The sequence below is a fragment of the Bubalus kerabau genome, chromosome 23 (assembly GCF_029407905.1).
Source record: "Bubalus kerabau isolate K-KA32 ecotype Philippines breed swamp buffalo chromosome 23, PCC_UOA_SB_1v2, whole genome shotgun sequence".
NCBI classification, from domain to species: Eukaryota; Metazoa; Chordata; class Mammalia; order Artiodactyla; family Bovidae; genus Bubalus; species Bubalus kerabau.
In genome coordinates, this window is record NC_073646.1 from 30,254,725 (window position 1) to 30,278,266 (window position 23,542).

The 23,542-nt window shown below is 45.6% G+C and overlaps 1 protein-coding gene across 1 annotated transcript in view; it reads right to left on the reverse strand.

Moving 5' to 3' along the window:
- Positions 1-23,542, reverse strand: part of GALNT17 (polypeptide N-acetylgalactosaminyltransferase 17) — a 430,162-nt gene that overhangs the window by 181,237 nt on the left and 225,383 nt on the right. The window contains exons 4-5 of the mRNA XM_055561655.1: positions 14,324-14,498; positions 10,838-11,035 (exon numbers count right to left, since the gene is read on the reverse strand). Of these exons, the coding sequence (XP_055417630.1) occupies positions 10,838-11,035; positions 14,324-14,498 (373 nt within the window). The remainder of the gene's footprint in view (positions 1-10,837; positions 11,036-14,323; positions 14,499-23,542) is intronic.

A 23,542-nucleotide genomic window follows, 5' to 3' on the forward strand; every position in this document is an offset into this window, starting at 1 on the left:
ATGTAGAAAATAAACGTATGGTTACCAAAGGGGCCAAAGGGGGGACAAGATGAGGGGTGCTGGGACCACTCTACCTTTGTCTCCATACCAGACCCTAAACACCCACAACTATATACACACTACTATATATAAAAAAGATAACTAATAAGGACCTACTGTATAGCACAGGGAACTCTACTGAATACTCTGAAAAGAATCTAAAAAAGAGTGGATATATGTGTATGTATAACTGATTCACTTTACTGTACATCAGAAACTAGAGGGGCATGAAACCTCACAGCTGACCAGTATTGACTGAATCAACACTTTCTATCAACAGGGCTCCTCTAGGACTGTCCCCTGAAGAAAGCAAGTAGAATTCTGTAGAGGATTTTCAGCTGTAAATTTTCCCATGTCTTGCTTCTGCTGTAGAACTCTATTAACCGAAACATTTAATTATCTACAACACCTCACACCATAAACTCAGAGAGCTTACAATTAGAGCTTTTCATCTGAGGGACCAAGAGCTTTGTTATGAAAATTTTCCACTATAGGAACAATATACCTTCAAATGCTGGGTAGGTTTTATGGATAAGAAAATTAAAAGCTCATGTATGCAGATGGTGAGTGACCTGCCTAATGACACAGACCCCGTTGGTGGCAAAATCGAGCAAGGCATTCCTATTATTGGGAAAATGTCGGGGGAAGGAAAAGAAGGTGGAGGATGGTTAGCTGTTCTACCGTGATTCTTCTCTTCCTGAATTGTGACAGGCTTCCCTTGGCCCCTGTGCCAGACTCTTTTTCTGACTCTCCTTTCCTAGACTCAAATCGAAGTCCTGAGCACTGTGGTCTTCAGACCCAGCCCTTTACCCACAGCGCACTGCACTTTGTCAGTATCACATACACCGTCCAGGTAGGTCAATGGTAATGGTGGGTCTGTCTGCGTGAGGTATTCAACTTCTGCCCAGGATGTGCCATGGCTTCTGAATCCCTGCTTGGAAGTCAACCATGACAACTTCGCTGCTCTGGAATTGGATCCCAGTTTTATCTCCTTGTGTTCTCTGTGTTGTCCTGTCCTGCCACTTCCCCTGCTCCCCAAAGGGGACACCACACAAGACTCTGAGCCAAGAATTAAGATCTGACTATCTTCATCTTGTTGCAAGATTGGCCATCTGCTATCTATCGATGGCCACCAGGTCCTAAGGTAGAATTCACGTTCCGTACGATCCATTTATGTAAAGCCTACAATTCAATAGATTCTAGTATGTGCACAGAGTTGTGCAATCAGCACCAAAATCAATTTGGGAACATTTTTATCAAGCCCCCAAACTCTGTTTGTTCTCATTAATGGTCATTTCTCTCACCACTCGTCTCCCACCCCTAGGCAACCACTAATATACCTTTTATCTCTCCCAATTAGCTTTTTATTCATATTCATTTTGGCTCATTGGATCAGTGGATGGAGCCCGGACTCCTCTTTTTGGCTCTCCACAAAGTGGATCTCCTGTTTCAAGTTACTCAGGCTTCCATCTTCCGTCTGCTTTATTTTCCCTTCATTTTTGAATGCACATTCTCTACGTTTGTCTCCACACCCGACCCTAAACACCCACAACATCCTTGCTGTGCTGTCAGCAGAGGAACTCAGTGGACCTGAGTTGCCCAAACTCTGCACATCCCAAAGAAAGAACTGACCCTTACCAGGCTCCTTAAAGATAACCACTAAACCCTTGGAATAGCCTGCCCAATAAGGGTGTCTTTGAGGCCCTGGGTCATGCTGTAATTAGCTCAACTTCTGCAGAGGGAGGTGGGGAGGAGTGGAGACTGAATAGCCAAGTTCAATCACATAGGTGCTCCATGCCTACAGGGCTGACTCCCAGTAAAAACCAGGAACACCAAGGCTCCAGTGAGCATCCCCAGTTGGCAATACCTTATGTGCTGTTACATGTCACCTCTGGGAGACTAAAGAACTACCTGTGCAACTCCACAGGGAGAGAACAACCAGAAGCTCATGCTTGGTTTCTCCTGGACTCAGCCATATGCCTCTTTTTGCTTGGCTGATTCTAATATGTATTCTTTCACTGAAATAATCCATAACCATGAGCATGATTGCTTTTCTGAGTGGTATGAATCCTTCTAGTGGATTGTCAAACCCAAGGGTGGTCATGGAGACCTCAAACACACTCATTTTCTAAGCTGATCTCTAACTGTGTCATCTCCCATATACTTTCCCAGGGAAAATCCCCTGCGGCTTACAAGACTCAACAAGTCACCCCCTTTCCAGAAGAAAGAGCACAGTGTGGAAGGGCACAGACTCTGAACCCACTATATCTGAATCTCAGATTCATCTCTTACTGGACGTGCAACCTTGAATAAAGTGCTGCTCCTGAGCCTCAGTGGCATACCTGTGAAATGAGAATGGTAAGAATACTTATCTCGTAGGGCTGGTAGGAGGTGTACATGGATTTGTATTGTGTAAAACAAAAGAAAAATGCAGGCACATAGAAAATTCCAGCATCACTGATGTTTTTATAAGCTTTCCTAACCACTCCAGGTTGCTCAGTGGTAAAGAATCCACCTGCCAATGCACGAGGCACAAGAGATGTGGGTTGGATACCTGGGTTGAGAAGATTCTCTGAAGAAGGAAATGACAATCCACTCCAGTATTCTTGCCTGGAAAATTCCATGATCAGAGGAGCCTGGCAGGCTACAGTCCACGGGGTCTCAAAGAGTCAGACATGACTGAGTAAACGAGCACATGCACAGACACCCGAAACCACCGCACTCACGAAGCTTCCTGCCTTCGACAAATCTGCATTTATCTGCACTAACGTGTGATTATGCACACTTGAGCCATGTGGTCACAACCAGCCCAGGAGCTCCCCTAAGAGGATCGTGCGATCCATCATTATGAACCCCCAGCCCTGGAAGTTTCCACCACAAGGCTGAACACACGGTTCCTAAAATATATTTGCTGATGCAAAGGAAAGTGAAAGTGAAAGTCACTCAGTCGTATCTGACTCTTTGCGACCCCACAGACTATACAGTCTATGGAATTCTCCAGGCCAGGATACTGGAGTGGGTAGCCCTTCCCTTCTCCAGGGGATCTTCCCGACCCAGGAATCGAACTGGGGTTTCCTGCACTGCAACCAGATTCTTTACCAACTGAGCTATCAGGAATGACAGCATTATTTCCAAGTCTAAGAAAAGCTGGTTCTTCACGTAAAGATTTCCTCTCTGTAAGCTAGTCATTCTTCCTCTACAGGAAAAAAATTACCTTCTCCTTTTGTATACATTTGCACACAGAATTTGAGATTCCAGCAGCTATACATTTCCAGGACAGCCCTTTCAACTCTGAGTCTAACAGGCTCTAATGGTCCCTGTACCTTGTAATTTATGATCAAATTATATGTTGGATTAAGGATTGCTAATTGTTAATCATCAGCTTGAATTAGTTATTAATGAGCAATGTCACTAATTACAGGGTCACCTAACACAGAGCAGGCGGGCACCACTGGCATATCCCAGAAGATGCCTGATGAGTCAGCTTCAGCCAGTGCCCTGAAAGCAACATGCTGTAAAACATCCCACCTCTGACAACTCCACACACCCTTCCCTCCCATGGTCAAAGTCATGAGATTATACAGCTGGAAAGAACTGTGAAGATCAGCGGTTCCGAAGTCGTGAGCTACAGACCTCTGAAGGCTGCTGAGCTAAGGCAGGTGCCCAGGAATTCATGGTGCCTTTAGGCTAAAGATATTATATCCCTCTTCCTTATCATTGCTACTATTTTTCACATCTATGGACATAATGCTATGAATAATACAATTTAACTTGGCATTAAAGCACAATGGAGTTCTAAGCAGTTTTTTGTCAAGAAACAGTCATGGAAAACCTATTGATTTTACATTTCTGGGCCCCCAAAGCAGTCATCAGTTAGTTGGGGGGTTCCTGGTCAGCTCACCCATTCCCATTCCTCTTGGCAATTATTCCAGATCTTTATTTTTTAATGAATTTTTAATAGGAAGATAATTGCTTTACAATGTTGTGCTGGTTTCTGCCATACAACTATGTGAATCAGCCATTAATATACATATACTTTGCCAACAAAGGTTCGTCTAGTCAAGGCTATGGTTTTTCCTGTGGTCATGTATGGATGTGAGAGTTGGACTGTGAAGAAGGCTGAGCGCTGAAGAATTGATGCTTTTGAACTGTGGTGTTGGAGAAGACTCTTAAGAGTCCCTTGGATGCAAGGAGATCCAACCAGTCCATTCTGAAGGAGATCAGCCCTGGGATTTCTTTGGAAGGAATGATGCTAAAGCTGAAACTCCAGTACTTTGGCCACCTCATGCGAAGAGTTGACTCATTGGAAAAGACTCTGATGCTGGGAGGGATTGGGGGCAGGAGGAGAAGGGGACGACAGAGGATGAGATGGCTGGATGGCATCACTGACACGACGGACGTGAGTCTGGGTGAACTCTGGTCGTTGGTGATGGACAGGGAGGCCTGGCGTGCTGCAATTCATGGGGTCTCGAAGAGTCGGACTGAACTGAACTGAACTGATCCCTTCTCTCTTGAGCCTCCCTCCCACCCACCTTCCCCATCCCACCCCTCCAGGCCATTGCAGAGCACTGAGCTGAGCTCCCTGCGCTAAACATTTACACGTGGTAGTGTGTATGTTTCAATGCCACTCTCTCAGATCATCCCACCCTTTCCTTCCCCCGATATGTCCACAAGCCCTTTCCTCCCCCCTCCAGGCCCACAAGCCTGTTCTCCTATGTCTGTGTCTCAATTCCTGCTCTACAAATAGTTTCATCAGTACCATTTTCTTCTGGCTCCATATATACACATTAATATACAATATTTGTTTTTTCTCTTTTTTGACTAATTCACTTGGTGTAACAAGCTCTAGGCTCATCCATCTCAGAGAATTTTGTCATTTTTTTCTGTAGCACCTAATTCAAGATCTACCTTTTACTCTTAGCAATGATTTCCTCTCAATTCATAAAGAAAATGTGGGTCACCCAGCATAAGCTTTCTCTTCTGACTCTTCAAGACCAAACCAATCTTCGTGTCCTTGACTCCACCCCCTACTCCCTCTTCCTTCCCAATCAGCACCACCCCTCCTTTCTGTGTCCTCAGACCCTCCTCCTCTCCTTGCTTTGTGCCCTCAGCTGTATGTACTGTGTTAAAATGGGACCTATTATGCCTATGTTGTATTTCCCTCGTAGCTCAGTTGGTAAAGAATCCACTTGCAGGTCAGGAGTCCGTCCCGCAATGCAGGAGACCCGGGTTCAACCCCTGGGTTGGGAAGATCCTCTGGAGAAGGAAATGGCAATCCACTCCAGTATTCTTGCCTAGGAGATCCCATGGACAGAGGAGCCTGGTGGGCTACAGTCCATGGGGTCGAAAGAGTCAGATATGACAGCGACAAAACCACCATGTCCATATTGGGGCTGAGGATGTTCGGGCAATAGACGCTGTATTTCAAGAAATCATGCAAAAAGAGGTCCAAAGCAGATAATCAAAAACCAGCTAGCTGACAAATGAGAGTGAGTAAGTGAAGTCTGGGAGAGGAATATGTCTGGAAAGATTCTCTGGAGTGAGCTGTACCCTGAATCCCCTCTCCAAGGAGAGAGGGTGGTATCCTACCATCTAACCCCAAGCCTGGTGGTCAGCTATCCTGGCAGTGGAGAAACACCCTCATTGGTGCCTGACTCGTGCTAAGCAAGGGAAAGGTGGCTGGTGGGGCAGATGGGGACCCTGTGTGTGGAAGTAGCCCCTCTCCTCCCATTTAGGACAAAGATGTGTGAATCCTGGAAACCATATACGGAAGCCAGAAAAGATGTTGATCCGTCACTCATCCATTTTTTCATTCACTAAATAGTTTCAGCATCCCTGCGAAGTGCTAAGTACTTATTATTCTCCGGAATTACAACAGAAAAGCTGCAGTCCTGGCTTCATAAAGCATGTAGACTAGTAACGAATTAAGAATGATAAAGAAAGGGTCTTCCACTGGGAGAAACAGGTTGAATATCTAGCAGTATTTTTTTGTGTGTTTTGTTTTTTGGCCCTGATTACCAAACAGGAAGGAAAAAATACATAGGAAGAAAGAGAAAGAAAAGAGTAAAACAGAAAGAATATTCATCCCCTGAATGCAGCATCTCCTATATTTGTATTGCCTATGGGGAAGACTCAGTAGCTAAAGATTCATCCAATCTAATGCCATTTGGATGGTGAAAAAGTTCTCCTCACCCCATCCTTTACCAAATTAAAACCATTACTATTAAAATACTGAAATCACAAGGAGAATGGGAAACCATCACATCCTGACATTTAAGAAACAGTATTGTATCTGCTTAATAACATCAGAAGGGCCATAAAATGTCCTTCCTTCAGTTAAATATCTCCATCAACTATTAACAGATTAAGCATTTCATAAGTTATGATACATTAAAAAGAGATCATTAATATTCAATTCTATTGTGTACATCAGAGATGCATGTCATGTTAATGACTCATGATCATGACTCCATTTTTTGAGTCTTTTTAAAATGCATATTAATCATCTCAATGTTACATAAAATACAAGATCAATTTTTTCCTAGTGCCTCACATATGTAGGGATAGTTGTGTGTTCTGGGCATTATAAAGCACTTTGTGTGTGTGTGTGTGTGTGTGTGTGTGTGTGTGTCTGTGTGTATGTGGACTCAGTAGCTCAGTCACATCCAACGCTTTTGTGATCCCATGGACTGTAGCTCACCAGGCTCCTCTGTTCATGGAATTTTCCTGGCAAAAATATGGGAATGGGTTGCCATTTCTTCCTTCAGGTGATCTTCTCAACCCAGGGATCAAAGTGGAGTCTCCTGCATCTCCTGCATTGGCAGGCAGACTCTTTACCACTGAGCCACCTGGGAAGCCCCAAGCAGAGCACTGCATCCATTTCTTTTCCACTGTCACGCTTTCATTCCCTTATCTGTCACGGCTGGAGGTCAGCCTCCCTGTGTGTCAAGGAGGAAGCAGTGCGTGGCCAGAAATATGAAACTGACTTTGAATCCATCGCGTGAACCCTGTCCCTTCAAGATCTGAAGGCCTTGGGGTCTTTAGGCATGTCCCATTTTAATCCTGTTACAATACACATAACAAAATGTACTCTTCTTAATCATTTTTATGTGTACAGTTCAGCAGCATTAAATACATTTGCAGACTGTGCAACCAGATTCCAGAACTAATTTCATCTTGCAAAACTGAAACTCTACACCCACTAAATAACAAGTACCCATTTTCCCATTCTCCCCAGCCCCTGGAAACCACCACTCTACCCGCTGTCTCTCTGAATTTGGCTATTGTAGCCAAATTCTATTCTCTATTTCATAGGAGTGAACTCATATAGTATCTGTCTTTCCATGACTGATTTATTTCACTTAGCATATAGTGCCCAAGGGTCAACCATGTTGTAGCACGAGTCAAAATTTCCTTCTTTCTTTCGTTTTTTAAATTACTTATTTATTGATTTTGGGTGCACTGCATCTCCCCTGCCTCATGTGGGCTTTCTCTAGTTGTGGTGGGCGGGGGCTACTCTCTCGTTGCAGTGCGTGAGCTTCTCATTCTGGTGATCTCGCTTGTTGAGCGGCAAGGGCTCCAGGGCATATGGGCTTCAGTAGCTGCCGCTCTAGAGGGCAGGTTCAGTAGGTGTGGCGCACGGGCTTTAGTTGATCCTCAGCATGTGGGATGGTCCCAGACCAAGGATCGAACACGTGTCCCCTGCAGTGGCAGGCGGATCCCTATCCACTGTACCACCAGGGAAGTCCTCTTTCTTTTTCTTAAGGTTGAATAATATTTCATTATAATTTTGTTTATCCATTTATCTGTTGATGGACCTTTAGTTTACTTCCACCTTTTGTTGATTGTGAATAACACTGCTATGAACACGAGTGTGCAAATATTCCTTTGAGACCCTGCTTTCAACTCTTTTGGGGTATATACCCATAAGAAGAACTGCTGGACCATATGATAACTCTGTTTTTAATTTTTAAGGATGATTACACTGTTTTCCATAGCAGCTGCACCTTTTAATCTCCCCACCAGCAATACTCAAGGATTTCAACATCTCCACATTCTTGCCAACCCTTGTTATTTACCTTTTTAAAAACTATGGTAGCCATCCTGATGGGTGTGAAAGGATATCTCAACCAAATATCCCTTAAGGTTATGCTCTGATTTTCAGATAATACCTTAGTGATGAGTCTACATTATTATTTGCATAAATCTGAGAGTGCACCCCTGCCGCAGTATACGAAGCCACTGAACATCTAGGCTGGGATGGGAACTGAGCTATGAGACATCCCCAGCTGAGCAAGTTATTAGCCCCAAAGGTTACCTTCTCTGTTACACAAAATCGGCTCATTGGTAGCTCTACCCTAATGCAGTCTGTCAGCTTTCAATTTGTGCTAGAAAATAAGAGAATATGGAACAAGGGTTGTTGCTGTTCAGTCACTAAGTCGTGTCTGATTCTTTGTGATCCCATGGACTGCAGCATGCCAGGCTTTCCTGTCCTTCACTCTCTCCCAGAGTTTGTTCAAATTCATATCCATTGAGTTGGTGGTGCTATCTAAACATCTCATCCTCTGCTGCTCTCTTCTTTAGCATTCAATCTTTCCCAGCATCAGGGTCTTTTCCAACGAGTCATCTCTTCGCATCAGGTGGCCAAAACATTAGAGCTTCAGCTTCATTAGTCTTTCCAAATGAATATTCAGGGTTGATTTCCTTTAGGATTGATTGGTTTGAACAGGGGTCAGCCCATTTCAAAACCCTATTCTGGTTTATCAAAATTTTATAAACTAAGAAAGAACTTCATGGATCCTTGCAGAAAATCCTCACTTCTGTTCCACAGTTGCCCCTTTATACCAACAAACACAGCCCAAAAACAAGGGCAAAGAATCAATAAGATGGCCCCTTCCATCTCTTTGAACATAGAACCATGAAGATATTAAATCAGTTTTGATTCTCACGTAGAACTCATAAAAAATATTGAACCATAACTCGGGTAACACCTTGTTTGAAAATCAAAGCATTTGTGGTGGGTTGAACAATATCCCCTGCTCCCTTCCTCCCGAAAAATATCCATATCCTCATCTCTGGAACCTGCTTATGTTACCTTATATGGAAAAAAGGGCTTCACAGATATGATTAAGTATAGGATCTCAAGAAGAGGGAGATTGTTATGGGTTATTCACATTGATCCCAATTGTCATCACAAAGGCCCCTATGGGAGGAAGTCAGCAAAGTCAAGGGAAGAAGGTAGCCACGTGATGAAGGAAGCAGGGGGAGAAAGTGATGCAGTAGCCATGAGCCAAGGAATGAGAACAGCCTTTAGAAGCTGGAAAAGGCAAGGAAGTGGATTCTCCCTTCCAGTCTCCAGAAGAACCCACCTGCAGACACCTTGCGTTGAGCTCTGTAAGGTTCACTGCAGATTAGCACAGTGCCTCTAGGATGTAAGAAAATAAATTTCTGTGCTTTAAGCCAGGGGTCCCCAACCCTTGGGCCATGAACCGGTACCGGTCTGTGGCCTGTTAGGGACCGGGCTGCACAGCAGGAGGAGAGCTGCAGGCAGGCGAGCGAGCAAAGCTTCACTGTGTTTACAATGGCTCCCCATCACTCACATTTCCTCCCATCAGATCAGAGGAGGCATCAGATTCTCATGGGAGTTTGAACTCTACTGTGAACTACGTGTGTGAAGGATCTAGGTTGTGCGCTTCCTTATAAGAACCTAACACCTAATGATCTGATCCTGCATTATGGTGAATAATAGTGTATATGGTGTATAATTATTTCATTTTATGAAAGTGAAAGCATTAGTCACTCAGTCACGCCCGACTCTTTGCGACACCATGGACTGTAGCCCACCAGGCTCCTCTGTCCATGGAATTCTCTAGGCAAGAATAACTGGAGTGGATAGCCATTCCTTTCTCCAGGGGATCTTCCTGACCCAGTTATCTAACCTCGGTCTCCTGCATTGCAGGCAGATTCTTTACCATCTGAGCCACCAGGGAAGTCCACTTCATTATATATCACAATGTAATAATAATAGAAACAAAGTGCATAATAAGTATAATGGGCTCCAATCATCCTGAAACCATCTCCCCCACTCCCGGTCTGTAGAAAAACTGTCTCCCACAAAACTGGTCCCTGGTGCCAAAAAGGCTGGGGACTGCAGCTTTAAGCCAGTAAATTCATGTTCGTTTATTACAGCAGCCACAGGAAACGAATATAGCATCAGAATCTACCAACTTCATTCACTGTCTCTTATATTTCACCTTCCCAACTGGTCCACCACAAAGGACTTATCTCCTTGCCTCCAAGGGAAGCTGGCTGGGGTTTGGGGCAAAAGTCCTACCAAGCTGTCCAAAGGCCCTGGGTTACCCGTGGGGGGAGGGGGGCAGGTACCACACAAAAAATGTCCTTTGTCTATGTGTTCCTACATCACGGCAATTGTAAAGCATCCAAGTACAGAAAAGTCCCAGGAATTAACACCTTTTCAACTCCATGCTTAAAAGCTCCTGAACACAGTTCAACAGAATACGAGGAAGAATAAAAAAGTGTGAGCATTCCTATTGACTGCCATCCTTCAGGACTGCTGTTTGATAAGCTGAGGCAGAAAATTTTTAGTGAAAAAGAAGCAAAACGCAGCATCCTTTCTCAACAAGAAAACTTCAGTGGGAAAACATCCCAAATCCTCAAGCAGCTGTTTTCCCCACTGCAGCTCCATCCCCAGGTGGTCTCTCCCAGCCTCTCTCCCTCCCTCCCTGGCCCGGGATCTGGGGACGCAAAGGCCTCTGGGGCACAGGCACTTGGCACAGACCTGATGGGGAGGGAAGGGTCTCCGGCGTCCCACCAGTCTTTCGGGGGGCTGATGTACATGCACCATAGCTCCCAGCTGTACCCGTGGGCCGAGTTCTCATACCGCTGCACCTCGAAGGTGTCCTGCTTGATGTTGTCGATGGAGGGAAGGATCACACGCTTCCGGTTCTCCTGGATCCGCGAGAGCACTGGTTCGGCCCTGAAACACAGAGAAGTAGAAATAAAAATCTCTCTGCTGGGCTTCCCTGGTAGTCCAGTGGTTAAGAATCCACCCTGCAATACAAGGGACACCGGTTCCATCCCTGGTCCGGGAAGACCCCACATGCGGCGGGGCAACTAGCCTGGGGCACCACAATTACTGAGCCAGTGCTCGAGAGCCCGGGAGCGGCAACTACTGGAAACATCCTTTAGTAGACCCTGCAGTATCAACTCAGGTCCAAAGTTAGTATCATGGGCTCCCTAGAGCCGTGCTCTGCAACCAGAGAAGCCACCACAATGAGAAGCCCGTGCACTCAGTGAAGAGTAGCCCCCGCTCACCGCAATTAGGAAAAGCTCGAGTGCAGCAACGAAGACCCACTATAGCCGAAACATAAAATAAATAAAATTAAAAAAAATCTCACTCCTGAGGCTCACCTGCACCCCCACTGGCTCAGACCTCAAGACCACAATGAACAAAAGCATCCTAGCTGAAGGCTGGGCTTTGGGCAGGCTGGAACTCACAGGGAGGCGGCTCTAGACGGATCAGGTGGCTTTAAATGAGCCCCATGGCCTGCAGCGCAAGCCCTGGCCCCTGTGGGCTCACCACAGTGTCACCTGGGCTGGCTTGAAAGGCCGGAGGCGAGAACTGAGAACCCAGGGCCTCTGCCCCAGCAAGTCTGGCCTGTCTTTTATACCCACAGTGTCTAAGTCAAGGCCAGGCCCTCCTAAGGGAACCTGCGCTGCCCTGCAGTTTCGTAGTTTTCAGTTTCCCCTCTGGCACTGCCTCCGGTTTTCTTTTTCCTGCAGCAGCTGAGTTGTCTTTCCCCAAATAGGTCACTTCTACCCTTGATGGCCTGGTTTCAATATGCATTCCACTAGCTTCTTTGTGCATGTGACTATTTCAGTTGTTTTAATTGATTATTTAATTGATTTCTTAAAAGGCATCTAATTGGATGGGTTAGGGATGGCAGGCAGGAACTAACTGAATGCAAAAGTGGGCAGAATCCTGCTCTCAGCAAGCCTGCCTCCTCGGGCTGCAGTAGGAGAGAGGCAGGGACCTGGCTCAGGGTTCAAGGAGCAGCCCTGCCAGCTCAGGAGAAAGCAGATGGCCAGACACCCTTGCCAGGGTGTGTTCTCTGAGGCAGATGTAGGAAGGGATCGTTTCCCACATTCGAGAAGGAAAAGATGGCTCTCAGAAACCAGGGCATTAATCTCCCTGCTTAGAACAGAGCGCAGGCTTTGGAAGGGAGTCAAGCGAAAATCCCATTCCTCTGCATTATTTGGAAGAATAATGAGAAAGCTCGGCCTCCATCCCATCTCTTTTCATTTGCAGCTATTGAATTACCTGTTGGCACATCTCATCTTTCTATTTAAAATGAGCAATAAAATATACCCGGAGCCATTTACTGCCTCTGATACTTTTGCACATGCCATAGAAGCTGATGCCAAATGGGACTGACTTCTCACGATTTCTAGATGTGCTTCAGAGCTCTGCCCCTTCCAAGTCCTCACTCTTGCTGTTGTCCTCCAGGAATGCCCTTGTGCCTGGGCAGGAAGTCTAGCCACCCACATAGAGTGCCACCTCTCCCAAGAAGCCTGCCTTGATTTCTCCCAGTAGATAACTCATCCCTTCCACTCTTAGACCATCTTCTTCACCATATTCAAGTCACTCCAATGACATGCTGTCCAGGAACGTGGAGGTCAAGACAGAGAGGAACAGATGGACATGTTAAATAGAAGGCAAAACCAGCTAAAGCTGGAGGGGGCTTGGATAAGTTAACACAACATGATGGACAGAGAAGAAGCCACCTGATTGGACAGGAAAGAAATGAGGAGAAGATGATGTGGAGGAAAAGGTGAGACAGGGCAAGGCTAAGGCTCCACGTGTTCAGAAGGATTCTTGCTCAAGAGTTCCCAAACTTGAGTGAGCAGCAGATTCTCTGGGTCGGGGCTGGTTAAAGCAGATTGCTGGGTCCCACCCCTAGAGCTTCTGATGTCATAGGTCTGGGTGGAACCCAAGGATATATATTTCTAACAAGTTCCCAGATGATGCTGGTCTGGGGACCACACTTTGAGAATGATTACAAGATAACAACGAGGCTCAGGGGAGGTCAGGGCTGCAGACCAACTTGTTGTATCCGGGTCTGACAGCAGCAGAAAAAAACAAGGAAGAAAACTGGGCTCTGAGATGGTAACAGATGCCTGTGTGCACGGGAAAGGGCCAGTGTTAAGGGTGACCCCAGGTTCCAAACCACTGTGCGCTCATGTGCAAAACCATCCTTTTATCCGGCCATTAAAAGGATTCTAAAGTTAGTTTCAAATGAAGAATAGACATTTCAGTGTTTAATTAGTGATGGGACATGGGCTTTTCAAATAGGGTACTGTGAGACAGCTCATATTCGAGATGCCATCATTTCTTTTTGGGGGCTGTATCGGGTGGCACAAGGGATCTTAGGTCCCCAAACAAGGATCAAACCTGGGTCCCTTGTAGTGGAAGCATAGAGTATCAACCATTGGCCCACCAGGGAAGTCCCAACATTAATGAAGTTAAAGACTCTGCTTCTTACTAACCCTCTGCAACCTGGCATAGGGGTTTAACCTCTGACTTGACTTACCATTGGTTAGTTAGAAATAATCATATAACTGTAAAGCTCGAACCTAATTTTAACATGCTCAGGGACTGATTTGGGAATTTTGGATGCTTCACTCTCTTATATACAAAATCTTCTCCTCCGTGTGTGCTCCCCAATTTCTCTCATATTGTTCTTTTTACCAGGAAATCAGGCGGGGCATATCGGCAGAGAGAAACCCTTCTCTTCCTCTAAATGATGTTAAAGACGATCCCATAAATTCTAGGAAGCTTTGCCTGAGTAGGCAGAATTATAAATGAATCTTCCCCCCCCCCCCCGTAATAGTTAACCATCCTCCCCAGAAATGGAAACAAACAAATCAGCAAAAGAGAACATCAGGAATATGACCGCTTTGTCTTCTTAGCAAGGGTCATCTTGAGTTCTGTCTAACTAATATATCATTTTCACAGGGATTTTCATGATGGTAATCATAGGATGATGACGGCAAGGATGATGATGATAGACTGAGTAAACAGCAGATTTATTTCTCCCTGCTTCCTAGTTTTATCCCAAACTATGGTCTCACCTTCTTTTCACCCGCCCTTCCCCATTCTTCCCGGGGCTCCATAAGAAACAGGCAAAGTGCGCCCACCTCCCAGACTCCAGACCTCCTGATGCTGCAGGTCCCAAGTGCTTCCGGGTTTTAGCTTGTGACCTACCAGCCAGCGGTGAACTCCACGTGGGCATCAAAGAAGCCGGTGACCTGGCCGGTGGCCACCTTCCAGCCCTCAATACGAGCTCGGATCAGTCCCTCTCTTTTCTGGTTTCTCACCACCTTCACCAGCCCAGGGTAGCGTTTGTGGACATACTCCTCCAAGGGGGCCTTCAGCTCCTCTGCAAACGACAAAACAGGAAGATCCATAAACAGGTCAAACGTGCATCCAACCCATTGTGAGGCCAACGGATCTTCAGACAGTCCAGAGACTCCAGAGAAGTTTGCATGTTAGTCATTGTAGTAAAAAGGACAACTGGGTCTGTGTGAGTCAAAGGTATCTCTGACTGATGTCCTTTGAGATTTCTTTTCTTTCTGCTACCCCCTCCTTCCTTGGCCAGCATTCCTGTGCTCGCACTGTCTCCTGGGTCCTGTTTATCCACTTTATATGGTTTTTTCCATCTGCACATACACTAGTCCTCACAGGATGTGTTCTGGGAGGTCCAGACCCATCGTTACACCCTAGATGCAACATTAACAGGGTTTGTGCTTTGGTCATAGGATGTAAAATCTTCACCCAGCAGTAGAAACGCTACCGTGATGGCAAAAGAAACGCCAACAGGATTGAACGCTCCCCTCTGCCACCAGCAAGTGGTACGAAGTGCATTATTCATATGATCTAATTTAATCCTTACAGCAACCTAGGTGGTTACTAGATTAATCCCATTAATTTACTAGATGAATTCCACTTTGCAATTAAGGACAGTCTTGGGAAGTGGGCTGCCCTGGTGGTCCAGCGGTTAAGAATCCACCTTGCAATGCAGGGGACGTGGGTTTGATCCCTGGGGAAGACCTCACAAGCTGCAGGGCAACTAAGCTCATGCACCACAAGTACTGAGCCTGCGCTCCGAAGCCCTCGCTCCACAACAAGAGAAGCTACTGTAATGAGAAACCCTTGCACAGCAACTAGAGTAGCTCCCGCAGTCTGCAATTAGAGAAAGCCCTTGCATAGCAACGAAGACCCAGCACAGCCAAAAATAAATAAATACATAAATATAAATAAACATTTTTTAAAAAGAACAATCTTAGGGAGGCTAACCTGTTCCAAGGGCACAACCGAGGAGCAGAAGAGATGAATCACAGGCCAAATGTGTCTAAGTCCACAGACATGAAGGGATACCCTTGTGTACCTGAGAATCATCATCTCATCACAAGGGGAAAAAAACCCACATTTTTTGTTTCTATTCTTTAATAGCAGTATGAGACAAAGATGTTAACTAAGCTTACTGCAGCAATTACTTCACAAGATGAAAGTGAAAGTCACTCAGTCATGTCTGACTCTTTGTGACCCCCTGGACTATACAATCCATAGAATTCTCCAGGCCAGAATACTGGAGAGGGTAGCCTTTCCCTTCTCCAGGGGATCTTCCCAACCCACAAACAACACGTTAGGAGACGTCACCTCTGACTCTGCTTTAGAAAAACTCCAAAGATTGTATTTACAAATGTTGTACAGACCCCTCACTTGCTACTTATACACGGCAACTTCTAGCAAATGCCCTTTGGGTTGCCATTTCCTCCTGCAGGGGATCTTCCCAACCCAGGGATCAAATCCATGTCTCTTATGCCTCCTACAATGGAAGGCTGCTTCTTGACCACTAGCCCCACCTGGGAAGATGTGGCACAGCCAAAAAAAGATTAAAAAAAAAAAAAAGAATAAATAAAATTTACATATAAGACCCTTTATATGCATTCAAAATCTTATTTCTAATACTAATTGGTCTATTATTAATATTACTCATATAGATCTACTTTTAACTCTCCATCAACAACAATGCATCTTTCTAGGTAATCAATATCATTTTCAAGTCTAGCCACTATCATTCTATAGCAATAGTCACCAGCTTCCAACTTACAAGATTTAGGAACACATTGTTCCAAACAACTGAAGTGACGGCCTGGGGGCTGTCATGGGAACACAGTGAGATGCCAGCATCCGATTAGCAAGGCCCAAGAACAAATGACACTGAGAAGGCTTCACTTCCCAGGCCCTGTATGTGATTCCGGACCTCCTAAAGTATTGGGTTGTTTCCCTGCCTGGATTTAAAATCAATCTGGACACAAGCACTTTCTTGAGATGCTTACATTCTGGGTAAGGAGATGAGGCATGTTCAAAAAATTCCAATATTCAGAAGCTAAGAGCCAAAAAAAAAAAAAAAATGGCCACAGAGGGCAAGGGTTACAGGGGGTGGGTCACAGACAGAGAAATGATTTTGGTTGGAGGTGTCCAAGGAAGAGGTCGTATCTGAGATATGCAGCAGGTTAGGACATGTGTTCTTATTATTCCAGAATATACATGCACACAGCAAAATACACAGGTGTGGAACTGGATCTTCTCAGGTGAGAGTCACCCATGTCTGGGGGACTGGGAAGATGTCATTAATGACAAGAGAAGACGAGAAGAGAAGCAGAAGAAGTTGATGGGTTCACCTGAGGACAGGCTGAGGGGCCAGCAGACATCGGGGGTTGACTGTAGAACCAGGATAATGTCCAGAGTGAGAAGACAGGGCACAGAGTATTGTGGACACAGTGGGAAGAGATGACTGCTTAGGAGACATAAGAGTTCCAGAAGACTTTAGATCCCACTTTGGGAAATGTGTGTATTCAGGAGGCAGAGGGCAGAGTCAGAGGACAAGAAAAGCTACAGACAGCATCATGGGCAGAATCATACCAAGGGTTTGGGCTAAGTCACTTCAGTCTTGTCTGACTCTTTGTGACCCCATGGACTGCAGCCCACCAGATTCCTCTGTCCATGGGATTTCCTGGCAAGAATATTAGACTGGGTTTCCATGCCCTCCTCCAGGGGATCTTCCTGACTCAGGAATCAAACCAGCATCTCTTATATCTCCCGCATTGGCAGGCGGGTTCTTTACCACTAGTCTACCTGGGAAGCCCAAATCAAGGGTAGAGTTTCCAAAAGAAGAAGCTGTGCATTCATGTCACAAATATTTACAGAGCGCCTCCATGGCTGACAATGACACAATCCCTATTCTCGAAGAGCTGTTCAACAGCCAGTGTTAGGAAAATCAAATGCGTTAGAGAAAATGAGAGCTAAGAACAGGCCATTTGATCTAGACAAATTCAGATCAACGGGACCAATGAGAAAAAAAAAAATGAATTCCCTTCTGGATACAGCTGGGTCCTTTGGGGACAGGGTGAGTTTAGGGAGAAGTAAATAAGCAGGACAGCTCAGGACTAATTTCTAGAAAAGCTGGTCCTGGTGGAACAGAGATGTGACAGCTTGAGGGCACCAGGGTGTTGAGATTTAGAAGTCACTTCCTTGGCTCAAATGATAAAGAATCTGCCTGCAACGCAGGTGATGGGGGTTTGATCCCTGGGTTGGGAAGATCCCCTGGAGAGGCGGATGGCTACCCACTCCAGTGTTCTTGCTTGGAGAATTCTATGGATAGAGGCAGAGGCACCTGGTGGGCTACCATGGGATCCTAAAGAGTTGGACACGACCGAGCGACTAACACTTTCACTTTTCAGCTTAAAGCGAGAAAGTCCACAAGCTAACCGAATGAGAACAAGGCCCCCAGGCTCATCATGGAAGGAAACAAATCCTCAACCTGACAGCAGTAAGAAATGTCACACCCATCACCTAAGATCCTTTATCATCCTTAACAGACGAAACCCCTCCTGGACATTATAATGACAGCAAGAAAAACATTTTACATAAGATTTTTCTCACTGGCAGACTCAGAGAAGACAATAAAAACTCACTTCTATGGGCTTCCCTGATGGCTCAGTGGTACAGAACCCACCTGGGTCTTGAAGATCCCAGGGAGGAGGAAATGAAACCCTGTTCCAGTATGCTTGCCTGGGAAATTCCCTGGATAGAGGGGTCTGGCAGGCTACAGTCCACTGGCTCGCAAAAGATTTGGACATGACTCAGCGACTAAAATAGCAACTTTGCAAAAATAAATGTTTACCTATGAGTGTTATCAAATCCAATCCTAAATTGGTCTAGAGCCATTTAGGAATGCTTGTGTTTCTTAAGGTTTGGATCAATAACATTTGAGGTCAAGAGGGGAGAGGAAACTACTGCTCTTGATTGGAACAGACGAGAAGGGAGCTCTATGTGCTTCTTCACAATAAAAGGAGCAGCCATCATCCAGACTTAAGGAGTACATATGGCAACAAGAAAGTTACAGACAGTGAGAATGAAAGCAAAAATCATTATTACAGAATTTTATCCAGACCCTGCAATTTCAGTGGTATTGGAGAATAAGACATCAGTCTAGCCCCTTGTCTCTAAACCCTGTTCAGAGAAAAGTGTTGACCTAGAAGACTCATCTTCACATGCTCCCAAAACATGTGCATGAACCTGGGCACCACATGGATGTGAGCTTGGAAGTGGCCACACTGTCCAGGATTGGGCTCCATCTCTACTTCTCAACACTCCTAGTTGTCAAGTCTTGACAATGAGACTTAGTGAACGTGCAATTCTCTTCAAGGTATGGAGACTCAAGATAATCAGTCCAAGTTTGGATGTTGTTTCTTTTTTTCTAATGCACTAATTAAAAAAAAATGTATTGGAGTATAGTTGGGCTTCCCAGGTGGTGCTAGTGGTAAAGAACCCACCTGCCAATGCAGGAGACATAAGAGATGCTGTTTCAATTCCTGGGTTGGGAAGATCCCCTGGAGGAGGGTATGGCAACTCACTCCAGTATTCTTGTCTGGAGAATCCCATGGACAGAGGAGCCTGGAGGGCTCCAGTCCATAGCGTCACAAAGAGTTGGACATGACTGAAGTGACTTAGCACACATAACTGACTTACAATGTTGTGTTAATTTCTGCTGTACAGCAGAGTGAATCAGCAATATGTGTATATATACATGTATATACACACACACACACACATATATATGTCATATGCATGAGAATTGCCAGTAGGTCTGGGGTGTGGCCCAAGAATTCACATTTCTAACAAGCTCCACAGGGCTGCCACTGCTGTTCTGGTGAACACTCCTGGAGTAGCTCTGACTTAAGAGCCAGTCCCTTATCCAACCCCATCTGTGATGAGTTAACCCCTGCTCATGAAATAGGTCTTATCCGAAATGAGCAGACGTTCCATAATCCCAGTGTTGGCCGCTGCTAGTCTCCGCTTTTGCCCGGACCTTCTTGTTCCACCTTGTCTGAAAGATGGAGCCCCTTGGAGATGACTTGAGTCTAGACAGTGAGGGGTTTGTCTTGCCCACACTGGGATCCTGATGGCTTCCTTCCACCCACCCCTCACATGAAGCAACCTCCCCATCAAGCCCTTCAACCAGGACCCGGGTGTTCCTGGCTTCTGCTCTCACTCCCATAACCCGTTACGACAACGAGCGCTACCATTCCACCAACGCTGCTTCCGCTGCCGTCAGCAGCGCCATCACCACCGCAGCCACTTAGAACCAACACTCCTCCCCGCCAACAGCTGCTGAGGTGTGGGCACACCGCTCGCTGCGAATGCATGGGTTGTGACAGCTGGGACGAGAAAATAGCACATATGGCATGTTCCAATTAAAAAAAAAAAAAACCCGAAAAACAAAACCATCTGCCTCGAAGCCATTGTTCTGCAGAGTGTGAGTTTCCTCTCTACCTAGGAATCACCGGGCAGGTGACGCAGGTTCCTGGACTGCCCTAAACGGATCTAATTTACTGGGCTTGGTGGGGCTCACCAGAAGTCCAGATGAGTCTCCCACAAACCCTGAACTTCTCAAAAGCACTGCTTGATTTTTTTCTTTCACTGGTTTTACCATGTTAAGATACACATAACATAAAATTAACCTTTTGACCACTTTAAAGTGTACAATGGCATCACGTACATTCGCAATATGGCTCAACCATCACCCCTGTCTAGTTTCAGAAATTCTCATTACCCCCAAAGGAAGCCCCACATCCATTAAGCAGTCACTGTCCATGTCTGGCCCATCTTCCAGCCCCTGGCACCACTCATCTGCTTTCCATCTCTATGAATGTGTCTCTTCTGGATATTTCAAAAACTGGAGTCATAACAAGCTGTGGCCTTTTTGTGTCTGTAAGTCCTGGTCCATTTTGAAGGTGAGGAGAAGCAAATTTTTTTTTTTTTTAAGGTGTGACTTTAAATCCCTTGGCCTTATTGAAGGTCTGATTCCTCATTCTGCTGCTTGTTAGCTTTTTTGATCCCCATTTTGGCTATTTGGTTGACTGGAAGCTTATTTACAAAACCCCTCCAGATTCATCGAAGGGGGTTCTGGTTTCTCTGAGGGGAGGATCCAGCCCTTGGATCTGTGTTCACACCCCTGGAGTCCCCCTGACTCTGACACTAGCCTTTCTCCCCATCCCTGATGGAAACTTCCAGCTCACCGTGCTGGGGGGTCTTGAGTCAGCAGAGGGGAAAACCACCGTCCTTAATGCGGGTTCAACACAGCCATCAGGCATGCTGCCCTACGTTTCCGCAGTGCTTTTTTATGAGGTTTTTTTTTTAATGTGTGAATCATCCATGATGCCATCAAAACTCCTCCTCTCACCAAACTCTGAAGGGACAGCGATAACCCAAGAGGCACCCCCTGCCCGTACTCCCCTCCTCTGCCCCTGCACCACTCTCCATAGCATGGACCTGTCTCTGAAATCCTAGCCCTTACGAACATCCATGGACTTCCTCGGTGGCCCTAGTCATAAAGAACCTGCCTGCCAATGCAGGAGATGTAAGAGACAAAGTTTCAATCTCTGAGTGGGGAAATTACCCTGGAGGAGGGCCATGGCAACCCACTCCAATATTCCTGCCTGGAGAATCCCACGGACAGAGGAGCCTGGTGGGCTACAGTCGATAGGGTCACAAAGAGTTGGACATGACTGAAGTGACTTAGCATGCAGGCAGGAACATCCATGAGGTTGTCACATGGAGTGAAATAAGTCAGAGAAGGAGAAATATTGTGTGACATCCCTTATATGAAAACTCTATAAAGAAATGATACAAATGAACTTATTTACAAATTAGAAGCAGACTCACAGACTTAGAGAGCAAACTTACAGTTGCCAGAGGGAAGGATGGGGAGGAGGGATAGTTAGGGAGTTTGGGACGGACATGTACACACTGCTGTATTTAAAATGGATAACCAACAAGGACCTACTGTGGAGCACAAGGAACTCTGCTCAACCTTATGAGGCAGCCTGGATGGGAGGGGAGTTTGGGGGAGAATGGATACTTGTATATGTATCGCTGAGTCCTTTGCTGTCCACCTGGAACTATCACAACATTGTTAATTGGCTATGCTCCAATATAAAATAAAAAGTTAAAAAATAACATCCATGGAGAGAGCGAGAGCAAGCATGTGAAAACACAAGACAAAATAACACAGACGATGGCTACATCGCGTGTTTTATTCTCCGGGCATCTCTCAGTTTTGAGGACTTAAATAATGCATTGTCTGACTGTGGGAGTGAAAAAAGAGGCGAGGCGAGAGCTAGAAACTTCAGGAAGAATGGGGGAGATTAAAAAGGGATGCTTTTGGCATGTATGAAAGCATTTTAAAGGCGATGCCACAGTGAGATCAAAGCAAGGAGAAAAGAAAGCAAAAGACGAAAAGAAGCAAGAAGAAAGATGTGAGGTGCAAAATACCAAAGTGTTAAACTAAATATATCACACGGAGCAGTGCATTCAGGAAAGAGACTTTGAAAAGGAAAGCCATCTCTGCTTTTATTCCTTTGTTAAGAAATTCCTCTTGACTGCTTCTTCCATTTAAATTTCACCTTAAAAAAAAAAAAAAATACAAGGAGCCCAACCCCACAGGAAAATATTGTAATGCCTCTTTGGGGGTGGCTCCAGATTGCTCCCCCAAATTAAGAGCATTCCCCTATCTCACCCCATCAAAAGGCAGTCGAAAATCTGGTACTTGCAGCTGATTCTAATAATAACATGTGAATTTAAGTGATAAAATTTGTCTACAGCCTGGAGTGTGTTTTTCTTTCATTATGTTTCTTATTTACTGTGATATTGATTCTGAACTCTCTGAAGCTGGCAAATCTCTTCTCTGAAATAACCGAACTCACCATCTGGAGGCGGGGGCGGTGCTCAGGGGGAGCAAAATGGCACAGAGGAAACCCTGGAGAGAGCAGGGTTAGAGCCCAGCGTTTGGTCACTTCTTTAAGAGTTTTCCTTAAACGCAGCTGTCAGCCAGGAATGGAATAAGAGTAAGTTATCTGGTCAGTCCCCCTTTTCTGGTATTTTGGGTACCTCTGTATTCAGAGCCCTGAATTCTCCAAGGTCAAAGGCAGTATGGGTCCTTTGAAGTGAAATGAAAGTCGCTTAGTTATGTCTGACTTTTTGCGACCCCATGGACTGTAGCCCACCAGGCTCCTCTGCCCATGGAATTCCCCAGGCAAGAATACAGGAGTGGGTTGCCATTGCCTTCTCCAGGGGACCTTCTGGAACCCAGGGATGGAACCTGGGCTCTAAAATCATTATGGATGGTGATTGCAGCCATGACATTAAAAGACGCTAGCTTCTTGGAAGAAAAGCTATGACAAACCTAGACAGTGTATTAAAAAGCAGAGACATTACTTTGCCTAAAAAAGTCCGTACAGTCAAAGCTACGGTTTTTCCAGTAGTCACGCACGGAGATCTGGACAATAAAAAAAAGGCTGAGCACCAAAGAACCGATGCTTTTGAACTATGGTGCTGGAGAAGACTCTTGAGAGTCCCTTGGACTGCAAGGAGATCAAACCAGTCAATCCTAAAGGAAATCAACCCTGAATATTCACTGCAAGGACTGATGCTGAAGCTGAAGCTTCAATATTTTGGCCACCTGATGGGAAGAGCCGACTCATTGGAAAAGAACCTGATGCTGGGAAAGATTGAAGGCAGGAGGAGAAGGGGATGACAGAGGATGAGATGGCTGGATGGCATCACCGACTCAATGGACATGAGTTTGAGCAAACTAGGAGATGGTGAAAAGAGAGGGAAGCCTGGCGTGCCGCAGTCCACGGGGTCGCAAAGAGTCGGATGCAACTTAGCAACTGAACAACAATGATCCCTACCTGAGAGGGTTGTTTAGGGTGTTAAATAAGAGGATGCCTGCAAAGCACTTAGCTCAGGGCCCGGCACACAGAAGACACTCAATGCATGTTAAACTTGTTGCTGCTAAGTCACTTCAGTCGTGTCCGACTCTGTACGACCCCATAGACGGCAGCCCACCAGGCT